General features: G+C 34.5%; 1 protein-coding gene across 2 annotated transcripts in view; it reads right to left on the bottom strand.

The window, feature by feature from the left end:
• Positions 1-23,236, bottom strand: part of EDIL3 (EGF like repeats and discoidin domains 3) — a 411,614-nt gene that overhangs the window by 131,559 nt on the left and 256,819 nt on the right. For both annotated transcript variants that reach the window (XM_036914224.2, XM_057493705.1), the window contains one exon: positions 676-857. In XM_036914224.2, coding sequence (XP_036770119.2) covers positions 676-857 — 182 coding nt within the window. The remainder of the gene's footprint in view (positions 1-675; positions 858-23,236) is intronic.

The raw sequence follows: 23,236 nt of genomic DNA, 5'->3' as shown, positions 1-23,236 counted from the left end.
ATCTTTCACAGAAACCATCTTTCGATCACCTTTTCTGTCCTCTTAAAATGTAGTTTACTATCTCACTTCAGATAAATGCTCCAAAATCATTTAACTAGATAAAATACAAGGTGCTGGCAATACTACCATCCATCCCATTTTAAGGAATTCAGTTAGTATCTTAGTATATCATTGTTTTATCCTGTTTAAAACAAATAGCTGGCTGATGATAATAAATAGAAGGGTATGAATTGAAACAGCTTCAGCTATTGAAAAAAGTTGCTAAAGACATTATATTATAATCTATTGTGTATTTTATATTTGTACATGTGAAACTAGTTCTGAAACAGAGAAGGCAAAGATAGAATTTAAATTTTCTTCAAGTGTCAGAGTTGCTGCTAAATGTGAACACAGTGCTATTAAACACAAAGCATATATAAACACCTTCTGGACATGCACCTTAAATAGTGACATTCATACCCCAGGAATTTCAGCATTTTTAACCTTCTTAACACACTTTCCAATGGAATATGCACATATCCCAGTTTCATAGTTTATAGACAATTCAGACTCAACTAAATCATCCTTTCCTCTGTGACCATGAAATAAAGTCACACTGTGGGCTCTCACTTGCCTTCTTTCTGAAATGATTCTAATCATCTGTGGGCAGTAGCCTTGTCCCATCCCATCTGTTACCTGAATCCATGGCCATCTGTCATTTTCTGCAGCTGTCCATGCATTTATAAGCCCCTTCTTGTTAAGACGTGCATAGTATGGATACCATTTCTGGAGTCCGAAAAGAGCTCGGTGAGTAGATGAAGCTGTGATTTGCTGATTTGATATGATTCCACCTTCAATTCCCAATGGACCTGAGCATTCTGGGAATAAATCAGGAAAAAATGTGAACATATTACAAATAATCCATATTCAAAATGTGGCTGTTAGATTCAGTGAGAGAGACTTTTTAAATGATTTTAACTTGTACCATCATGACATTTAAGGCCCATTTCTTTACAGATCTGTCACTGATCACTACATGAAGGAGATCATTCTTGCTGCTCATGACACTCTCTTCTTCCTCTGCTTTGGGAGTGGCACTTGAACAGACAGTTCAGTATCAGTAATAGAAATAATGAATTATTTTTACAAAGTAAGCAGGGAAATTCTCTGACATTATACATGCCTTATGGGTACCAATCAACACATCAAGATATAAAAATATTTATATATCTAATATTTTTATTTAAAATTCACAACTCTAAAAAAGGTATCCTGCACTTACGTTTTAACTTTCTTCTTTTATTTTCCTTTGAATTTGTGACTTGGGAACTTAAGAAAAAGTTAATAAAAAATTTAAATTCTAAGATCAAACCATAATATACTCAAATGATATGTACTCAGATACTAAAATCAGATATAGAAATTTTAGATTTTTGGTGCTTAGATTTTAAAATTAGAAAGGGAGTTAAGTCCATCTAAAAAGTATATATAATTTGAATGTCTTAATTATTTCATAAGATTTTACCACAAAGTACATTTACTTTAAGTTCAGTTTTGAAAATTCAGAAGAAGTAATACTATAATGAAAAGTAATATCTAATTTTCTTAATTTTATTCATACACTATTTTCAACTGTTTACTAAATTAGATTTATATAATGAATATGATATTATAAAACATGCTATAATAATTTATCTGAATTCCTAAAAATATGGCAGGAGCCCCTTCCCATTATTAAATTTCAGTGTATATAAGTCAACTTGACTAGTGGCTGCCAAGCACATTTTAGATTTTAATTACTATTGAAATCCAACTTTTGTCAGTAAAGTTTACACTCAGATTGAGGTTGAAATAGGAGAGGAAGAATTCTGCAGCTGGATTATGATATTTTAAAAAGTTACAAAGAAAAAAAAGAAAGAAAAAAGTTACAAAGATGTTTCTCATTGGTATCCATTTTTCATTAAGCTTAATAAACATGTTTCTTTTTTCTATTCTATGCTTAAATAATAGCTCTAAGCCATTTCTTTCTAACATTTATCCAATAGCTTCAAAACCTTTAAACACTTTTTATAAAAAAGAATTAAAATATGTGGGTAGGTAAGCATCTTAGTAAAGATGCTTTATTAGTAGAGATGACATTAATACAGCAAAAATTGTATCTTTGTTATTGACAATTAATAAATCATACACCTTCATGAAGGTGTACTATATTACTGGGAAGTCATTATATTAAGAAGCCATTCATTTTTAGAACTGCAGTATTAGTATCAGATAATCTGATTTTCACAATCCAGAAACATTAACATTGAAAGTTTGAATGTTTAGTCTTTGGATTCTTGTTTTGCTTTCCATTTTAAACTTTAAAATTTTAAAGATCTTTACAGACTTCATAAAAAGCACTATGAAACTTTCATGAATACATTATGATTTTAAACTGCAGGAGGATGGCTTTTTAAGAATATTGCCATTAAAGGATTCTCAAGGATCCTTGTCCTTGATCTGTACCACGTTTGGATGGGAAAATGCAGCAGGCAGGAGGCCATTTATTGTAGGCCAGTCAGTAGAATGGCAGAGCTAGAGAACCAGCTTTGATTAATTAAACTGCATAATAGCCTTAGAAAGAACCTTATACTGTGTACTTGTACTTCTAAAGGCCTTATGCTTAACTGGTAACCTCACCGAATTTGTAACCATTTTAAAAGAGAGATTAGACCTCAAACCAGCATTATTCACTAAGTCTACTTTTTCAGTATTCTTAACCTACTAAACTCTCCTGATTAGCTAAAATATCAGCAAATACAATGACCAGGAACTGTTATGTTAATTGTGTACATCAAATACCAGTGAGCGATTTTTTACCTATATTTTGCATATTTTTTTTACCCTACCATAAGGCCCCCAGTGTTTTCAATGCCCTCACTAGACATTCATTCAAACAAAACATAATTCAAAAAATATATAGTGGCATGGTATATTTTTATAGGCCTTCAGAGTTTACAAAGTATCATCACTTGAGCTATCTCATGACCGTGATGTCAAATTTATGACTATTTCTTTATCATTCCTCAATTCCACATTTTTTTCCTAATAAGAGTCTACCACATTCACTCACACCCTGTACGTTGCCAATCAGTAAAGCCCACAAGAGGGAACAGGACTCTGCGTGGGGTTCTTGACTCTGTGAAGTGTCACTTTACTTCCTCAATTTTTCTCATTTTAAATAGTTACCTAATCCACAACCCTGAGGTAATAAAAGGCAAAAGGAGTTTTGCCTTTGAAACCATAAATAGTTAAAAAATAATGAGCTGGTTCTGTAAAGCCCCTCACATGTTTCTTTTTAGCATACTCCCGTCTTGGCCCATCTGCTCCCTTGCAGCAGGGGCTGGGTGTTTTACAGTGCTGCATCCTTACAGGCTCACGGTGGTTTGTGCACAGGAGGAGTTTAATAAATATGTGATGTTTGTTGGCACTGAGGTCTTTATTTATTTTTTTCTGAATATTAAACTAATATGCAAATCCAAGCCCTCTACTTTATTTCACACTGGAAAGTTGTCACAACAGCAACTTTTCTTCACTAATCATTCAGATTACTATCGAATGGATGCCATCATAATAAAAGTTTCAAAATCCAATTTCCTTTTGCCTGTGGTATCCACTTCCCCAATGTCCTATTACATTCAACAGTTATAAAAACTAATGAAGGAGTTGCAATTCAGAATGCAAATGATTATACACCTAAGATTAAGTGACCTTAAGCAGTGAACAATTAGATGCTTAAAAGAAAGATAATATGGAGATATATATTGCCAAAACTACCAGTAAATGAGGGGAGAGACATGAAATAATAACTAATGAAGATGCAATATAGAGCATTCTGAAGTCTGAAAAGTGCATCCATGTGTGTTTCCTCATACCATCAAAGTACTACTTTAAAGGACAAAAAGCTATCATGCCTATTCTTGAAGGAGAACCTTTGTGAGGAGGGAAGTTAAACTTGAAAAGATGAGTCTGGAATTGAACCAAATGCTCTACTTCACAAACAGAAAATGATATCAATTAAAAGAGTGAAGAGTTGAGTGATTCTGGATCTTTTTCTTCTGCTTTGACTTTATGTGGGGGCTGTGTACTTACACATGCTAGGAAAGAAATTAACACGAAGGAACTGTGTAGAACATCACTTGCGGCATGAGGATATGACAGAGCTTACACTAATTGGGCTACATAAAACAAAAGGTGACAGTCTATGGCAGTGACTCACAGAAGTAAATATTGAGGTTTTGTGGTAGTCTGTGTGCCCTAAGGTGTTAAAAAAATTAATCTGCTACCATTACTGCCCTATACACTGCTCGTCTAGTAAGAATAGGCTAATTCTCAGTTTGAACTAATTCACCGACCTTTTTACTATCTGCCCATCCATCCATCAATCCTCCTTTATTACTTCTGTTTTGAAAAATACATATTTATTGAAGTCCTACCATATATCAGGCACTTTTCTAGGCAGCGGTGATACAAAGCAAGAAGGTCTCAGCTCTCAAACAGTTCATATTCTAGTGAAGACAAACTCTTAGCAAACATTCAAGTAAAGAAATACCACAAAGTGGTAAGTGACCAACAAAAAGGAGGGTGAACCCATGTAATAACTTATTCACTATGTAAGAAATTGTTCACCATGTAAGAACTTGTTCGTTATGCTTCAGAAGATTGGAGACTGATGACAATTAGGCTTGGGGTGGATTAATGATTGTGCATTGAGCATTGAGTCCCCTATACAGAATTTTAGTGTTGTTAACAACCATTTGATCAATAAATATGAGAGTTGCCCTCTCAAAAAAAAAAAAAATATTTGTGACATATATATATTCAAGGAAGTACCATGTAACAGTTAAACATGAAAAATCAGAAGTAATGTTGAATAAAAAAATGATTTGGAGAACATGTTATATGTTTATGTAAATTTAAAAATCCCCAGACAACACTAAATGTATCTGTAAACATATTTAAACATGGCATAAAAGTAAAAATAAAAATGGTCTTGAATGATTCTTAAAAAAAAAAAAGGAGGGTGAACCAAGTGGGGGTGTGTCAGGTGATGGGAGATGGCTCTTCTGAGAGGTGATATCCGATCTCTGGGTGAGAGGCAGGGGCTGCTACTCGGTAAAGGCTTCCCGTGCTGGTCTCCTGAGGAGCTTTCAGTCCAGTGGGAGATGCACACACGGAGACAGAAACATTTGAATACAAGATGGTAGATCCCATAGTGATGGCCACAAAGCACAGGATTCAAAGAGGGAATCGAAACCCAGCCTGGGGTTCAGGGAAGGATTTCTGGGAAAAGAGTGGGAGCTAGCGTAGTGAAGAAGGAAGGGAGGGAGGGCAGACAGAAGAGACAGGGGACAGTCTGCTATGATCAGGGAAGGAGAGGCAGTTCAGCATCACCAGACCCAGACGGTTTGTTGGGAGCATGTATAGTTGTGAGCTGCGCTGAAGAATTAGATCCTAGATTATTTTGCTGCTGAGAGCTTGCTCAGAGGACTTGATTCTATCAGTGATGGGTTCTAACTGTGGGCATATTTCATTTAATATGGATCAATCCTGTTATATCATAGAGGATATATTTAAGAGGGGACAAAACTATGGCCAAATAGCAAGTGATTACGGTTAGTTGTCCAGGTAACAAATGATGCAGATTTCAAAGACGGATGAAAGACAGGAAGAGTTCTAAGAATATTTAGATGGTAAAGTTGGGCAGAGCTAGTAATAATTAGAGTTAGGGCAGAGGAGAAAGCAGTGCGTCTTCAGAAGAGACGGACAGCGTAGTTAGTGGCCCTATTAGTTGAGACTGGCCATGTTTCACAACTAACACAACAGAATCTAATTCATTTCTTAAAGTTTTACCAAAAATTATTCTTGCTGCTGACTGAACTTCAGAGGACCCACTTCTGTCCCCAGCTGCTACTGCCATGTGGACCTATCTGGGCTATACTCACATCAGCAGGACTCCCCGGAAAGGTCTGAAAAGTGAAAAGTGCTTCAATGGCCAAGCCACAGCCAGAACTTCCCTGCCCCCATCTCATTCACATGTGTAATGTGTGTCCATCATTGTCCCACAGAACAGGGAAGGGAGCCCCTCTACAGGCAGGGATTATATTCCTTACGGTATCTAACACCAAACCTTGGTCTAAGCAGACACTTAAGTATTTGTAGAGGAAATTAATTTTTAAAAATAAATATGAAAGGTAAATAAGTACAAATTACAGGTAACATTGTAACATTTTATTTGTGTAATTCATTTTTAAATTAAAAAAATCATTTCACCTACTCTCTCAAGAGTACACTGATATAGAGGCCTACCTCAGAAATTGTTTATATACCAAGTGAAGAGAAACAGCGTCTCTTTACTAAAGAAGGGACTGACCATAGAATGCATTGCCTCTCTTTCAACTAGTCGCCACAAGGCAATCAGATTTTTCTGAAACCATTCACGGTTACCCCCAGGGTGGGCTCTGTGGCACTTTGATGCTGATTAGGACAGTAGAGTAGGCATCTGTGTTTATGCATCTTCAGTATTGTGCTTGCTTTTGGCAGGTTTAACAATAATCCTAAATTAATGAGTCCAATCAACATCGATTATGAGAGACTTTGGAAATCATTTATGCAGTCAGTTAGATTAACTGCTTTGCCTGGATGGTCTGAGTGTCCTGGAAGTGCCTTCTGACCGAAAGACCCACTGTTCAGACTAACTCTGAGCAAGGGAGTGATGTCACCTGGCAGGTTGAGCATGAGCAGCTGGGCCAGCTGGGGCCAAGCCGCCTGTGCCCCTCCCCAGAGGGATTTCTTTGCCTTTGCCAAGTCAGTGTGAATAAAATACCTTCTGCGTGAAGTCTTTCTCCCTCTGCAAGCTCATGCTCTGGAGTCTGGAAAAGAATGGCAGTGGCATTTTACTGACCTTGCAGCTCACAGGTAAGCAGTGCCTCAAGATGTCTCACATCTTGTTCCTGAGTGTGCTGATTAAGCCTTTCAAATAAGTGAGATGCATGACTGAATCTGTAGCAGGAATACACTGCTTTCATTTGCTCCATCTCAATATCCAGACATCTTCAGTGCAAAAGGATTTCAAATTAAAGCCATGTAAGAAACAAATCTCCTTAAAACATCGGCAGTCCTGTCTTTCTTTGAGCTTCTCATCTTATTACAGGAGTGTGAGTCCTTTGCTGTGCTTAGCATAGCATGATAATTGTGCTGAACACAAGCGCTGGTGAATGGATTACTGATGACCTCCAATACTCCAGAAATTAATGCTGATTCAAGCATAAACTTCCCTCTGTGCCACTTGGACCATGGCCTTTCCTTTATTCCCAGCGTTTATTTTATTTTAGAGATGTCTTGAGACCAGGCTCTAAATTGGTGAGGGAGAAATCAAGGCCACTATTCCTCACACTGTAGTCCAGGGGTTAAAATGAGCCCTAAATAATTTTTTCTGGCAAGTTTTGTCACTTAAGTCCCCACACACTTGCTCTGATTTCTCTCAGGCTATTATTTTTCTGGGGTTAGAGAGTGGTGTCTAACAAAGGGTAAGGGATGGAATGAAGACAGGAAGTACAGAAAGGCTGAGCTCAGGGACAGGCTTGGATGTGCAGGGTTGGCTGTAGGAGACGGGGGATGGCAAAGGAGCTCCCTGGACAGTGTGAGAGTGCCAGGGTAGATCTGCACAGCACAGCCTTCCCTTCACTAACCTATTCACACGGGTCCCCACGAAGCCCCCGTCCAGGTATCAGCCTTTGGTCATAACACTGGGAGGAAGCGTGCTAAAAGGCCTCGGGGTGAGAAATCCCATTTCGTTAGGTTTGTTTCTTTCCCCACCTAGAGGCTGCTTCTTCGTATCAGGGCACTGACTTTATATATGACCACAGAAGCCTTTTTTAGGGAAACTAGTAACTGCAAAATCATAAAAATTGCTTTCAAAGATTAGTTGTGCTTATCTGGAGTGCACTTTAGAGAAATAGTCATTTCTTTGCTTCGCAATCTTGAAGACAATTCTGTAATATGTAGCCACTGAAGAACTGTCCTCATTCTATAGGAGGACATTCTATTATTTTCCCTATTGCAAAATGGCAATGTGTATGTTTTTCTCCTAGATAGTACACATCTTAAAGGTAAAAATCATGCTTTTTCATTATTTATGTTTGCAATGCCTTACAAATCTGGCAGTTCTCAATATTGTGGCTTAAAGTAAATTAGAACAAATCATCACCTTTTGGAATTACTTCCTTCCTTGCTTGAAATTGAATTAATTTTCTGAATGTAGATATTATCTCTCTAAGGACTCAGCATACTGGGTGGGTGTTAAAATCAGACTTTCCTGGTATGCTGGAATGCTTGAAAATATATAAGAATCAGCTCTTGGGGGCAGAGGAAATACCATGTTTGGAATAAAAAACCAGCATTCATCAAGTTAACAAATTAAATTATCAGCCATCTAACTGTTTTCCTGTAAAATGTGGTTATGTTTTTCTTTACACTGTATTCTCTCAAGTCAATTATGATATATGATCAGCTTAAATTAATTGTTTTGAGTTCAGGAAAAAGTTAAATCCATGAAGAGGCTAAATTGTAATAGGAACTTGCCCCGTTAATATTTCCCAAAGCTAATTTTTTAGAATATTGATGCACCATGATGGTGTTATTTAAATCATAGGGCCTATGGACTCAAGTACTCAAAGGCCAAAATTCTTACTGAGATAAGTCACAAAAGTCAATAAAATGTAATAGGATTATTATCCTATTACAGCAAACAGTGTGCCTATGGAACAATAGAGCAGAGTGTATTTTAGTTTGCTTAAGATGCATTCTTCCAAAAGAGAAAAGCATATGGGCTTTGCAAGTGCTGAGTGCACTTTTAACAGTCAGGCAAGATTTCAGTAACTTGTACTCAGGCTTCCACTTAAACTGTACAATTCATCTTCTACCAACTATAAAGATAACAACATGATTTGATGAAGCGTGTAGTCAAAATCCTGCAATTCGAAAACCTGCATATGTATACTGATTCTTCCCTTCTGAAGAAACACATTTGCAAAGGAAAGCGCTAGAACTGGTATAATGCCAAGTTAAAATGCAAAAGGTAGGATCCAGTTAGTTCAAGAAACTAACTGGATGAATTGAATATCAGGTGAAAATATTTGAACACTGCTGTGCAGAAGACGCATTTCCATGCTTTTAAGTTATTTGCATCTTTTAAGATTTTTTTGATAAATGCCTATCAGGATAAGAACTGTAAGGCATGGCACCAGACATTTTGCTATAAAACAGCATTATTGGCATGTCAAAGACAGATTTTTATTTGACAGATAAATCATAGTCCCAAATCCAGTTGAATCCGCTATCTAACCATTTTTTTTCTGTACAATGTGGTTATGTTTTTCTTCACACTGGATGTTATCTCAAGTATGGTCAAGTATGAAGTCTCAGTGTTCTAGAGGCCAAAAGAAATCAAAGAGTTTAAACAGGAAGCTATTGCAGATGGTAAGTTACAACATAATGAGCCTCTCTAATACTAGAACACTTTGGAAAGTAAGTGGAACCGAGGATGGAGAGTAACTTGGAAGTATTACATTTGATGATTTGTTTATTTAAATTCTAGAGATTTCTACATTGTGCATTTATTTCTAAAAATCTATAAAGATATGTTTGTCATGCAGAAAATAGGTAACATGCATATAGTCTGAGAGAGATGGGAGTTGGGATATGGGGTATGGGAGATTCTTGCAAATAATTTTTTTAAGTTTGTTTTACAGGTCACATCCTCAGCTCCATTGTTTTTCCTCCTAAATTAAAAAAAAAAACAAAAAACCTTTTGCTAGCATTTCCAGCATTGAGCTGAGACAGAAGATGAATTCTTGGTAATACACATTTACTAACCAAACATTTCTAGAGAAAAAAATACCATGAAGTCTTTGCATACGGTATTTGCAATAGCTTTGGTAGTTCTGAAAGGAAAGTTCGACAATTTTAAACAAAGGAAATGTAAAACTACTATAACAAAAGATGCTTCATAAATTTCATAGATAGAATATCCTAGGAGAATTTAATAGAGAAATAACTTCATTATAAGCCTACAGAAGTTAAGCCAGCTTTTCATAACAGATCTAGTCTGAATCTCTTATTTAATAGAGATTCCGACTAGATGTGTTTTATAAGGTAATCAACATGGGTCAGCCTATTAAAACAGGAAATTAAACTTTTGCTTCTTTTCAAATTTATTATATGTAATAATAAAGTAGACCCTCATATTATGTGGTACCCAGATTAAATGTTTATTTTTGCTGGAGAATATTTGTAGAAAAGAACAACTTTTAAACTTTGTATCAGAGCTACCTAATAATGCATACATACATTTCAGAGAAGTAAAGGTACTTAAAAATACTAAATCTGGATTTAAATCTTCAACTGCCGAAGTGAGTATAGAATATAGCTTTGTTCAACAAAATATCTGTAATAAGATAAATTGCTATTTTCTAATATGTTGCAATAAAATACATTAAAGTTATGTAGTTCAGCCTAATAAAAAAGCTTCTTTTAAACTTGTGTTAAAAATTTGTGACAAATACAGTTTTAAGCTACAAATAACCCTACAACTGCCCATTAGAAAGTTGTGAACTTTCATTAAATAGTCAAAACTAGGATTTTAATCTTTTCCTTAAGTTTTTAGTTAAAAGAGAAGTTAATTATTTCTCTCATTTTGGAATTATGTAAAAGATGAAGGTCTCCAGGAGCTCCATCTTACCATCCTATTCATATTGGATAGCTCACCACCCTAGTATGTACATTTAAAGGATTAAGCAGGAATCAGGTAAGAGCCCTTAAATCATACACATTAAACAATGCACAGTCATTAACACAGAAGAATCACTATCATTTCTTAAAATTCCTGTACAAATGAGAATAGTGATTTGCTTTTCTTAGGAATCCTTCACTCTAATCATGTGCTTCAAAAAATAGTAAAAGTAGTTTTGTAACTTAATAGCCATTAGGATACAGCAGGATATAGCTACTATTTCTAAACACAGAAATGATGAGTTGAATAAAAACAGAACTGGGGATATAAATTTTACCCTCATTAGTAAGAAAATATTTCATTAGTTGATTGTTTTTTCTTCAATTGCTCAAATCCTCTTTAACTACAGAAAAAACCGCAAAAGACTGTAAATTATAAATTGCTCAGGCAGGGGGTTATGACAATATATCTTTGGAGCCCTAGTACTTTCACAAGTTATCTGCTCAGCTAAACCAAAACTGCAAAAAAAAAGAAAACAGTTTTATATCAAAAGGAAAGAAGCTCATTTATATTTAAAGGGACACAATTTCATAAGATCATATAATTTACACATGTTAGTAATTTTTTCAGGAAATAGGTAATAGTTAAGTATAATATATAGGTGACATGTGATGTATATAAAGTGACTTATGAATTTTGACAAATTTTCTATTATAGCAGTTAATCATGACTGGACTTCACTGCAATTTCAGTTAAAGGCACTAAGGAGAACACAGTTCCATATACTGTATCTGCATTTTTAGCAAAAATGGGTGATACCCTTATAGAGCAATGAATGGATACTGTGAATTAATCATCTGTATTATAGGGAGAATAACACCCAATTTAGATTTGCTTCACAGGTTAGAAACAATATATGGTAAGCACATAATAAACTATATGGCAATCAATTTTCCCTTAGTGAATGGTACCTCTTACGCTGTTGTTATTATTGATATTTTATTGTTATAAAGCAAAAGTTAAAGTTAAACATCATGAATGGGGGATATTGACTTCTACCATGACTACCTGGAGACCCAAGGTTTAAACATATGTTACCATTCAGCCAGGTTTTATACGCATTCACTTCTTATTCAAGAAATAAAGGAGTGGAATATCTACTACCATTTCCCATACAAAATGCTCTTTGATAAAAATTAAAATATACACAAAAGCAGAATTATTAATCATGAGCAGTTACTGAAAATGATTCAAAATGTCATGTCACTTGGCATCTCCTTAATATCATATTCATCATCAGATATTTCTGTCACCAAAGCATTCAAATTGTCAGATTAATCTCTGCCTGGGGGAAATATAAACTATAGCTTCTTATAATGAATGAAAACTATATGATTCCCCACAGTATATTTCCAGACTCACTGGAAATAAAAATAACTAATTAAATAATCTCTTTTTAAAATAGGTCTCTGTCTGGCAGGCACTTTTCTTCATTGTGGTACAAAATGAGGAACTCCTATGGAAAAATCTGATATTAACACTTGGATAAACCCGATTATATCTCTGGAAAGTGCCTTTATAATCAAGTTTTTTTCCAAATTTAATATCTGAGTAATCCTATCTTTAGGTTAGATGGAGATGAAGTTTTAGCTGGTGGCAATTTTGTTGCAGTAATCAAAGAAATCTCATTTCCTCAAGTCTACAGCTGAGAGTAAAGTAACAAACCATTTCCCCCCAAATTGAATAGTACCTGGTTCCCGTATCTGCAGCATAACCTTTTCTGTTTCATCATGACTTACTTTTTCAATCAACGTGAAAGGAATGATAATATTCATTGTTACAGATTTCCAAGGACATAAAAGGGATCTACTGGAAGAAAAATCATGAAATTCCCCTTAGCACCCAACTGACTCTTTCCATGATCTCATTTCATGAAAGAAAAAAACCATGAATGAATACTGGTTTCTTATGAAGTGTCATATAAAGAAAGTAAAATGAAGAGACAGTTCCAGAAGAAAAGCAATGTATGATAAATTCAGAAAATGTACACCTTTGCACAGGGGTTGTCAAAAGCATATGATAAAAGTCTTGAGACAGTGCAATGACACGTCTGGTTTATTTGTTCCATATAAAGAAGAGTAGCTTACATTTTGGTACAGAAGTCAACAGGGCAGCAAATATGCCATTAAATCTCTAAAGAGCTGAGTGATTATCTCTTCCTTTTGCATTTTCCTTTTCCTAGTCATTAAGCTCAGTAGTGCCTAATGCTCAGCTTACTACTGGTTGAAGGAAGAGTGGATGGAAGGAAGCTTGCTAAAACACTACTTCTTTAAAAATCTGATTTTTATTATAATGACAGTTAATGTAACACGGGGAATTTAGGATTTTTTTTTTTTTACTTTATCAGATCACACAGATGTCCTTACATGGAATCATTTAAGAAAGTTATTTTTTTCTTTGTCGTTACTAATTACTTATCCAAGACTAAAAATTCTACTTTTAGTGCTAAATAACATTAGACATTCTTGACTCTTTGTTGGTTTTGTTGGATTTATCCAAATGCCATCCTGACTGGAAGAGAGAAATTTTGTTCTACTGAAAATAGATCGGTAGCATTAGGAAACTAAGATAATTTTAACCACTTGAAACAGGAGGTAAATTTCTTTATATATGGCTTTTTGTCATAAAGACATGTCATGAATGTGATATGTTTGAGTTTGATTTCACCCTCTGAAAGCTCTAAAGGGTTAAATATAGTAAGCATTAAGTTAAAACATATGAAAGGAGTATCAGTAGAATAATGAAAATAATAAGCAATTGTGTTCCTAAAAGGTCTTCAGTTTTAGTAGAAAGATTGCCACTGAGGCCTCAGTATGTACCAACAGTGACAAATAGTGGATATGGGCAACTACAATCTCACGAGTAGATCAAGCTGTCTTAATAATTGAGAATTACATTATGCTAAAATCTATAGTAAACAATATTAAATAAATGGAGTTATTCAAGTCATTACACTCTGAATATGTGCTGAGCAGTCCTTCAGAACCTGGGTCTAATCCCGCCAACTGTCTTGTTTCATAACTGTCTACCTAAAACTTAAAATACTGGTAAGTTTCAGAAGTTTCTGTCTGGAAAGTACTCCCAAACAACACAAAGTGATATTCTGAAATCAAGCTGTAATAAATGGCATAAGTTAAATTAGCATTAATTAAACCCGTGGCTACTTTCATTGTTTAAATAATTCTTGCCTTTGTCTTTTGTTTTCTAATCCTGTGTGCTGCTATAGTTCAGGGTCTTGCTGGCTAGGCTCCTGCCCTGCTAGACTGAGCCCCCATCATGGATGCTACCCATTGAATTCAGACTAAACTTTCTGGAAAAACGAACATTTCACTCTTCTGATTTTATTTTCTTTCAATAGATCCACATTGCCTAAAAAGTAAAGGTCATCTCCCTGGATGCTTGAAATTCATTTTAGACTGAATTTTACTTAATGTCAGTGTATGAAATCTTTTTTGCAGATCCTGGCCTTGTCATTTTCTTCCAGGCCCTGCCCTGCCCCCATCCTGAAGTAACTGTGCCAATTCTAGGCTCATAAAAGACTCTAAGCATACTGATATTATAGACAGCACTTTGCATTTAGTTATACTCTTTTGTGCACTTATGAATTTATTAATCTTGTTTTTCCCATTAGATTGGAAAGTCTTCCACGACAAGAGTTGCATCTGGGTCCTGTCTCGTTGACTGGTCTATTCCCTGCACATTCATAGTGCCTGGTAGTAACAGGTGCTCAAAATCTTATTTGATTAATTCAACTGAGGGTTTTCATAACTGAGTGTCCATCTCTAGAGTGGTCTCCCACCTGGCAATGTCCATTACTACAGCAAGCTTCACCATTTATCACTTCCAATATTCTTCTCTCCAGGAACTAAGAGAAGGGATATTTAAACACTCTGATTCTCTCTAGATGAACATTGCATTCTTTTCTGTTCCCCTTCCAAAGGTAATGATCTTCCTTTTCTCTCACAGATTACTGAAGCATGAAAATGAAGCCTGTACATATTTATTCCAAAGAAAAAAACATCAGTCACATCAGCCTGAAAATAACCCCATGAATAATAGTTTTACTCCCAACTTTAAATGAGGCAACTGAGGCTCCGAGAGGTTTACTAACTTCACTGAAGTTACATGGCTGGGATTTAGCCCCAGGTTTATCTACTACCAAAGGGTCATGATAAACATTGTGATATAATGTGCTGGGACATTCTGTTTGCAACAAATGCCTTAAGCAGTGTGCAGAAGTGATGAAAAATGACGAGCAGGGCACTTGGTCATCATGTTTAAAAGGAAACGGAGTAGTGACCGAAGGCATTCTGTGTACCTCAGCATTGTTTCTGCCACGGCTTGTAGAAAAGGTTCAACATAGACTGTTATTCATCCAACTTCTAACAAATATTTCTTGAACCTCTACTTAGTACAAGGCAGAGGCTCAACATTTCATACCTGAGTCTTTTAAGGTTCAAAGTGATTATACAGATGGGAGTAGCTTAGTAGAAATTAATTTAAAAATCAGCATCATTTTAAAACTTTATTTACAGAAAAGGGCTATGGTGAACTGCCTACCTCAAGGACTTCAACAGCTTTATTTTTACTCTCTCTACAACATAAGAACTGTTTATTTTCTCTCTGCAATATAACTGCTTTCATATTTTCACTAATAAGAAAGCCAATTATGGCACAGGGCATTCTTCTGTGTTTAACAGAATACCTCAGGATAAATTATGGAAGCAATTGTTTTTAATGTTAACCTCTTCAAATATGAAATTAGATTTGGGTATCACAACATAGTCTAACAGGATGTAAAGGTAAAAGTTAATGCATAATTTCAAAATTTTTATCATTACTTTATCAGAACTTTGTATCTTAACCCACAATTGTACTGGTAGTCACTGATAATTTTTATTTCCAATAGCTTTTGTATTTTATGTGCACAATAATCCTTAGAACAAATAAGCAAATACTGATTAAACATTCATGGGTATATAATCTTGGATTTCCCCAGTATACTTCTCTTTACTATCATATTCACTTTAATGTAGATTCAAGATTCATTATTTGTGCTAACAGATTAAAAGAAAACATGAGGAAAATAAATCAGTTTATTTTATTTGCTCCATATATCTTGCAATCATTTGAAAATTCAGTTTTAACTCTTCTCATAAGCATGATTAATTAAAAACATGAATTATTAATTGAAACATGATTTTTTCTGGTTTTAACTTCTGTTAGTACTTTCTGGTTAAGGTGGAACACTGACAGAAGAATTCATTTCAAAGAATAATAAAAGCAGCCTTGTTGACAGTTAACTCAGATAGCCAGTTCCTGGAATTTCAAAAACTATTAAGTATGTACTACCATAGTCTTGGCAGTAAAGGAGCTGTGACTAGAATGTAAAACAGTCATTTCTTTTCCTTATATGATGCTAAAAAATATGATCAGTCCTATAAAAATTTGTTTTTCATTTTTAAAATTGAGTTTAAATTTGGATTAAATTTATCCAGTAGTTTGTTCATTATATTTAAATTAGTGATAATCTGCTTCCCAGTGTTATATCAAAATAGATATAATTTTTCTCTCTCTCCCTCTTAAACTCTTACTAAACTTAAAGAAATCTTAGCCAACTCAGCTGTCTGGGTTTGTCAAATGCCCAATTTATCCATACAGTATTTTAGTTGTTACAGAAATGAGGAAAGGAAATACACTAAAGAAACAATGTCTATTCATGAAAAACTTTAGATTTGAAAAAGAGTTTTGGACAACTAGATACACAGAAGACACACTCTAGAGAAATAAAGTAACAACAAATAAATATTTCATTCATAGCCTCTGGTTATATTTGGTGGATTTAAATGGCCTCATTTAAGAAGGAAAAAATCATTAAAAACATTAAAAACAATTTTGTGTTTTCCAAATATTCTTTTTAAGATATATGTAAATTATATAACCAGAGAAAAATGTTTAATAAAACACTAAGGGGTCATTCAGAACAACTGAGATGTCAGTAGTTTTTGCAAGCAGACTATGGGAGATTCTGTCACCTGTTGGTAAGCAGCCAAGAGACACTCACTAGAAACTATTTGATAGATAACTGTGCCTAGAAAAGAGAAAATTGAACTATTTTCTAATTAAGGTAGGGTTCTGTATATGTGATTAGGTATGCATGTATGGGAAAAATGTGGTATAATAATCTTATTGGTTTTGAATTATTAACACATCTCACATCTGGGTAGGGTAATGTGGATGCAAATACATTGGATTCTATAGTGGTGGCCTGACATAAATAATGGTAAAGTATTAATACTCGCCATGGGAAATACAATTGGACAAACTGAATTTATGTATTATTTTTATTCTATGGATTTAAAAATCATACTTAGAGGGCTTAACTTAGATATCACTGCCTGAGGGTAGTACATGTTTTTGAATGGTAATGTTACCTAAATTTCTTTGTTTTTGTTAATTTAATAGACTTCAGTGAGACCAAGATCCCACTACTGTGTACGATTATTTTATGTATTATTAAACACTAATGATTTTAAGATATATTCCAATTTCAGAGATGTTAATATGTTTAAGTAAAAAGTTATATATTTTATAATTGAGGAAATGAGAAACATATATAATTTATTTTTTTAAGGGTGATTTTTTTTTAGTCATTTTAAACAACTGATTCCTATATTCCTGGTACTATCTAATGCACTACAATTAAGCAATTCTACAATTGGTACAGTTAAACCAGAACTACAAAATACCAATTTCCAGATCATAAAAGAACCAAAAATCTGAGAGCTTATTACAAGACTGGTAATATGAAATGATTTTTTTCTGTTCTTTTGACTTAACCATTTAATTGGACAGAATTTTATATGTTATTTTGTAATATTTTCACACTAGCAATGCCATTACCTCCAGTACATAAAAAAATTGTTTCACATTTTATGGTTAGAACAAACACCAGAAGAACGTGGTTAATAGCTCTGTGGGGACTTTTGTAGTGTTCTGCATAATGAATGAACTCACCTAAACTCCTATGATAAAATCTACCTGACTACGTAAAAGGTTACATGTGTATAAAAAGCTGATATTTTGCTATGCAAGGAAGATGCATTAAGATACACTAAATGAATTGTTTTTTCTTCTCAGGCACAATTGTAAGCTGATTACTTTTTTTGTGTTATAGGTAACCTTTTCAAGTATAAGCCATTGCACTACTTATTATTCATTAAGAGAAGCCAACACAAGTAAAAAAAATATTGTTTTAATTGAGGAATATTAGAGAAACTGAAATTCACTATTCATGCAAAGAAGGAAAAAGTAAAAATAGAGAAAAGCAAAAATTCTATGAGAGACCATGTAACCTGGAAACAGGAATTAAGGGAATGAGAAAGCAAGGTAGAAGCCCAAATAGTACACAAGCTTTCTTTATAGTTTTGGTTCACATGTAATTCTGAAAACAGCCCTCTTAATGAGGTATATTGAGTGGGTCTGTTTTTCCTGTAATCAAAAAGCCAGAAACAAGTACATCAGAGCAACATTTCAAATGTAATATCATTGATAATGTGTCATATATTTTGATAGTTACCTCAGCATCTAGCATAGTGCTACTGTCATAGTCACCTTGCAAAATGTCTAAGTTGTTAGATGACCAGTCATTTACACTTTTTTATTCTAGTCTGACACATAGAAATCTATGCAAACTTATCCTCCTTAAAGAAAAAGCACCAAATAAATGATAGAATCATATGAAATCTGGGAAGCCTACACTGTTTAAAATAACTCTAGGTACAAGTGTATCTGACATAGGAACTAAATTCAAAAACAGACTTTACACACTAAGTGATAATACCTTGATACTTCAAAACTGATGGGAACACTAACTGAAAATGAATATCACTAAGTCAATATATTGGCATTCTTTTCTTTTTTTCTTCAGGTAACAAATATTTCCTACTTTGTATTTGATGCTATGATTCTGAATAACTGGCACTTTTTAGTTAATTCATATACTAGAGTTGCATTCTTCTAACATGACTATATATAAGGCACTGGCAACCAAGAAAAATAAAAAAACAAATTGATTAAAAACATTCACATAGATAATAACTATTTTTTAAAATTGAAAAGGTTCTGGAAAAGGCAGACTAAACGTCTTCAGACAGAAGCCTTTGGGCAGGCAGGATGTTCTCTAGTTTATCTATTTTCCTTTGTCTTTTAAATATAGATTAGTGTCCATGGGTAACTTAGAATACATCACCTTTCTATAGGGTTACACATTTTCTAAACCTACACTGTTGGTGAGAAGCAGGAATGAGTTCAATAAAATCTCAATCCTGCTAATAAACCTCTGTAAACACAATGACAGAAATGTGGCTTAATAATATCATCTACTCTCTTATATGTTCGCACACATGGGGCTAGGGAAGAAAACTCAGCAGAAAGGCCAGGAATAGACATTCAGTGAAAAGAGCACATTGATAGTTTTTATTTTTAAAGGCTTCATCCATATTATACAGGAGAAAAAATTATATTTGAAGCCAATAAGACATTAACTCACAGTTCTGAACCTTATCTATGTTATGGGCCCTTTTATCAGTCTGTTGAAGCCCAGAGGCCCTTTTCAGAATAATGCTGTTTGGTACATAAAATGAAATACCCAGAAGCACAATGTAATCATCAAAATATTTTAAAGTATGCGATATAGTAATACAGCTTATCTATAAACAGGTTAAATGAAACAGGTAGTGGAACAGCCCAAAACCTGTGGGATGTAGCAAAAGCATTTCTAAGGGAAAAGTGCATAATACTACAGTATTACCTTAAGAAACAAGAACAATCCCAAATAAACAGTCTAAACTCACAATTAAATAAACTAGAAAAAAAAACAAATGATGTCTAAAGTCAACAGAAGGATGAACATAACAAAGATTAGAATAGAAATAAATAAACTTGAGAAGAATAAAACAATAGAAAGAATCAATGAAACTGGGAGCTGTTTTTTGGAGAAAATAAACAAAATAGATAAACCCCTAGCCAGACTTACCAAGAAAAAAAGAGAGCACACACATAAACCAAATCAGAAATGAAAAAGGAATAATCACAACAGACACCACAGAATACAAATATTTAATTAGAGAATACTATGAATATATGCCAATTTTGGACAACTAAGAAGAAATGAACAACCTTTTAGAAAAATACAACCTTCCATGATGTACCCAGGAAGAAACAGAAAATCTGAATAGACCAATTACTAGCAATGAAATTGAACTGGTAATCAAAAAAACTATCTACAAACAAAATACGTAGTCCAGATGGCTTCACAGCTGAATTTCACCAAACATTTAAAGAAGAGATAATAATACACACCCTTCTTAAAGTATTCCAAAAAGTAGAAGAGGAGGGCATGCTTCCAAACTCATTTTATGAGGCCAGCATCACTCTAATACCAAAACCAGACAAATACCCACACAAAAAAGAAAATTATAGACCAAGATCCCTGATGAACATAGATGCAAAAATCCTCAACAAAATATTAGCAAATCAAATTCAAAAATACATAAAAAAGATCATCCATCATGATCAACTTGGATTTATTCCAGGGATGCAAGGATGGTACAATATTCATAAATCAATCAGTATCATACACCACATCAACAAAAAGAAGAACAAAAATCACATGATTATCTCAATAGATGAGGAAAAAGCATTTGATAAAATTTAACATCCATTCATGATAAAAACTCTCAACCAAATGGGTATAGAGGGCAAGTACCTCAACATAGTGAAGGCCATATATGACAAACCCACAGCCAACATTATACTTAACAGAGAAAAGCTGAAAGCTTTTCCTCCAAGATTGGGAACAAGATAAGGATGCCCAGTCTTCCCATGTTTATTCAACATAGTACTGGAGGTCCTAGCCACAGCAATCAGACAACACAAAGAGATAAAAGGCATCCAAATTGTGGAGCTAGAGGTTATTATATGCAGTCAAATAAGCCAGGTAGAGAAAAACAAGTACAATGATTTCACTCATTTGTGGAGTATAACAACAAATAAAAACTGTATGAACAAAACTGTAGCAGACTCTCTTACTCCAAGAAGGGACTATCAGTAACCAAAGGGAAAGGTTTGGGGAGGGTGGATGGAGAGGGAATAAAAAGGGGACTAAGGGGCATTATAATAAGCACACACAACATAGGTAGGTCATAGGGAAGGCAGTACAGCACAGGGAAGACAAGTAATGACTCTAGCATCTCACTGCACTGATGGTCAGTGATTGTCAGGGTGTGGGGTGTGACTTGATAATATGAGTGAATGTTGAAACCACAATGTTGCTCATATGAAACCTTCATAAGATTGTACATCAATGATACCTTAATAACAAAAGAGAACACATCCAAATTGGTAAGGAAGAAGTTAAACTGTCACTGTTTTCAGATGATATGATATTATACTTAGAAAACCCTAAATACTCCCCAAAAAACTATTAGAACTAGTAAGTGAATTCAGCAAGGCTATAGGATACAAAGTTAATACACAGAAATCTGATGCATTCTTATATACTAACAACAAATTAGCAGGAAGAGAAATCAGGAAAACAATTCCATTTCCAATTGCATCAGAAAAAATAAAATATCCAGAAATAAACCTAACCAAGGAGATGAAACACCTATACTCTGAAAACTACAAGACACTCATGAGAGAAATTAAAGAAGACAGCAATAAATGGAAACCTATCCCATGCTCATGGATAGGAAGAATTAATATTGTCAAAATGACCATCCTCCCTAAAGCAATCACAGATTTAATAAAATCCCCATCAAAATACCAATAGCATTTTTCAATGAACTAGAACAAATAGTTCTAAAATTCATATGGAACTAAAAAAGACCCCAAATAACCAAAGGAATCCTGAGAAGGAAGAACAAAACTGGGGGGATTATGATACCTGATTTCAAGTTCTACTACAAAGCCACAGTAATCACGACAATTTGGTACTGGCACAAGAACAGATGCATAGATCAATGGAACAAAATAGAGAGCCCAGATATAAACCCAACCATATATGGTCAATTAATATACGATAAAGGAGCCATGGATATTCAATGGGGAAAAGATAGCCTTTTCAACAACTGGTATTGGGAAAACTGGACAACTACATGTAAGAGAATGAAACTGGATTATTGTCTAACTCCATACACAAAAGTAAACTTGAAATGGATCAAAGACCTGAATGTAAGTCAGGAAACCATAAAACTCTTAGAAGAAAACATAGGTAAAAATCTCTTGAATATAAATATGAGTAATTTTTTCCTGAACACATCTCCTTGGGCAAGGGAAACAAAGTAAAAAATGAACAAGTGGGACTACATCAAACTAAAAAGCTTCTGTACAGCAAAGACACCATCAACAGAATATAAAGGCATCCTACAGTATGGAAGAATATATTCATAAGCTATTTATCTGATAAGAGGTTAATATCCAAAATATATAAAGAACTCACATGCCTCAACACCCAAAAAGCAAATAACGAAATTAAAAAACAGGCAGAGGACCTGAACAGACAGCTCTCTAAGGAAGAAATGTGGATGGCGAACAGGCACGTGAAAAGATGCTCCACATCACTAATTATCAGGGAAATACAAATTAAAAACATAATGAGATATCACCTCATACCTACAGTGGCCAATATCCACAAGACAAGAAACAACAAATAAAATGCTGGTGAGAATGTGGAGAAAAGGGAACCCTCCTACACTGTTGGTGGGAATGTAAGTTGGTTCAACCACTGTGGGAAACAGCATGGAGATTCCTCCAAAAACTAAAAATAGAAATACCATTTGCTCAAATAATTCCACTCCTAGAAATTTACCCAAGGAACACAAAATCCCTGATTTGAAGAGACATTTGCACCCCTTTGTTTATTGCTGCACTATTTGCAATAGCCAAGATATGGAAGCAACGTAAGTGTCCATAAATAGGTGAATGATAAAGAAGATGTAGTACATATCCACAATAGAATATTATTCAGTCATAAAAAGAAAACAAATCCTTCCATTTGCAATAGCATGGATAGATCTAGAGGGTATTTGCTCAGTGAAATAAGTCAGGTAGAGAAAGAGAAGTACCAAATGATTTCACTCATTTATGGAGTATAACAACAAAGCAAAACAGAAGGAACAAAAAAGCAGTAGACTTATAGACACTGAGAAGGGACTAGTGGTTGTTACCAAAGGGGAGGGACTGGGGAGTGTGGGAGGGGAGGGAGAAGGGGATTAAGAGGCACTATAGTTAGCACTCAAATATAGATAGGTCACTGGGACAGTAGTACGGCAAGGAGAATACAATTAATGACTCTATAACATCTTACTATGTTGATACACAGCGACTGCAGTGGAGGGAGTAAGGTATTGATAATATGGGTGA

Source organism: Manis pentadactyla, chromosome 2, assembly GCF_030020395.1.
Source record: "Manis pentadactyla isolate mManPen7 chromosome 2, mManPen7.hap1, whole genome shotgun sequence".
NCBI lineage: Eukaryota > Metazoa > Chordata > Mammalia > Pholidota > Manidae > Manis > Manis pentadactyla.
This window is presented reverse-complemented; position numbering and strand designations above follow the sequence as displayed.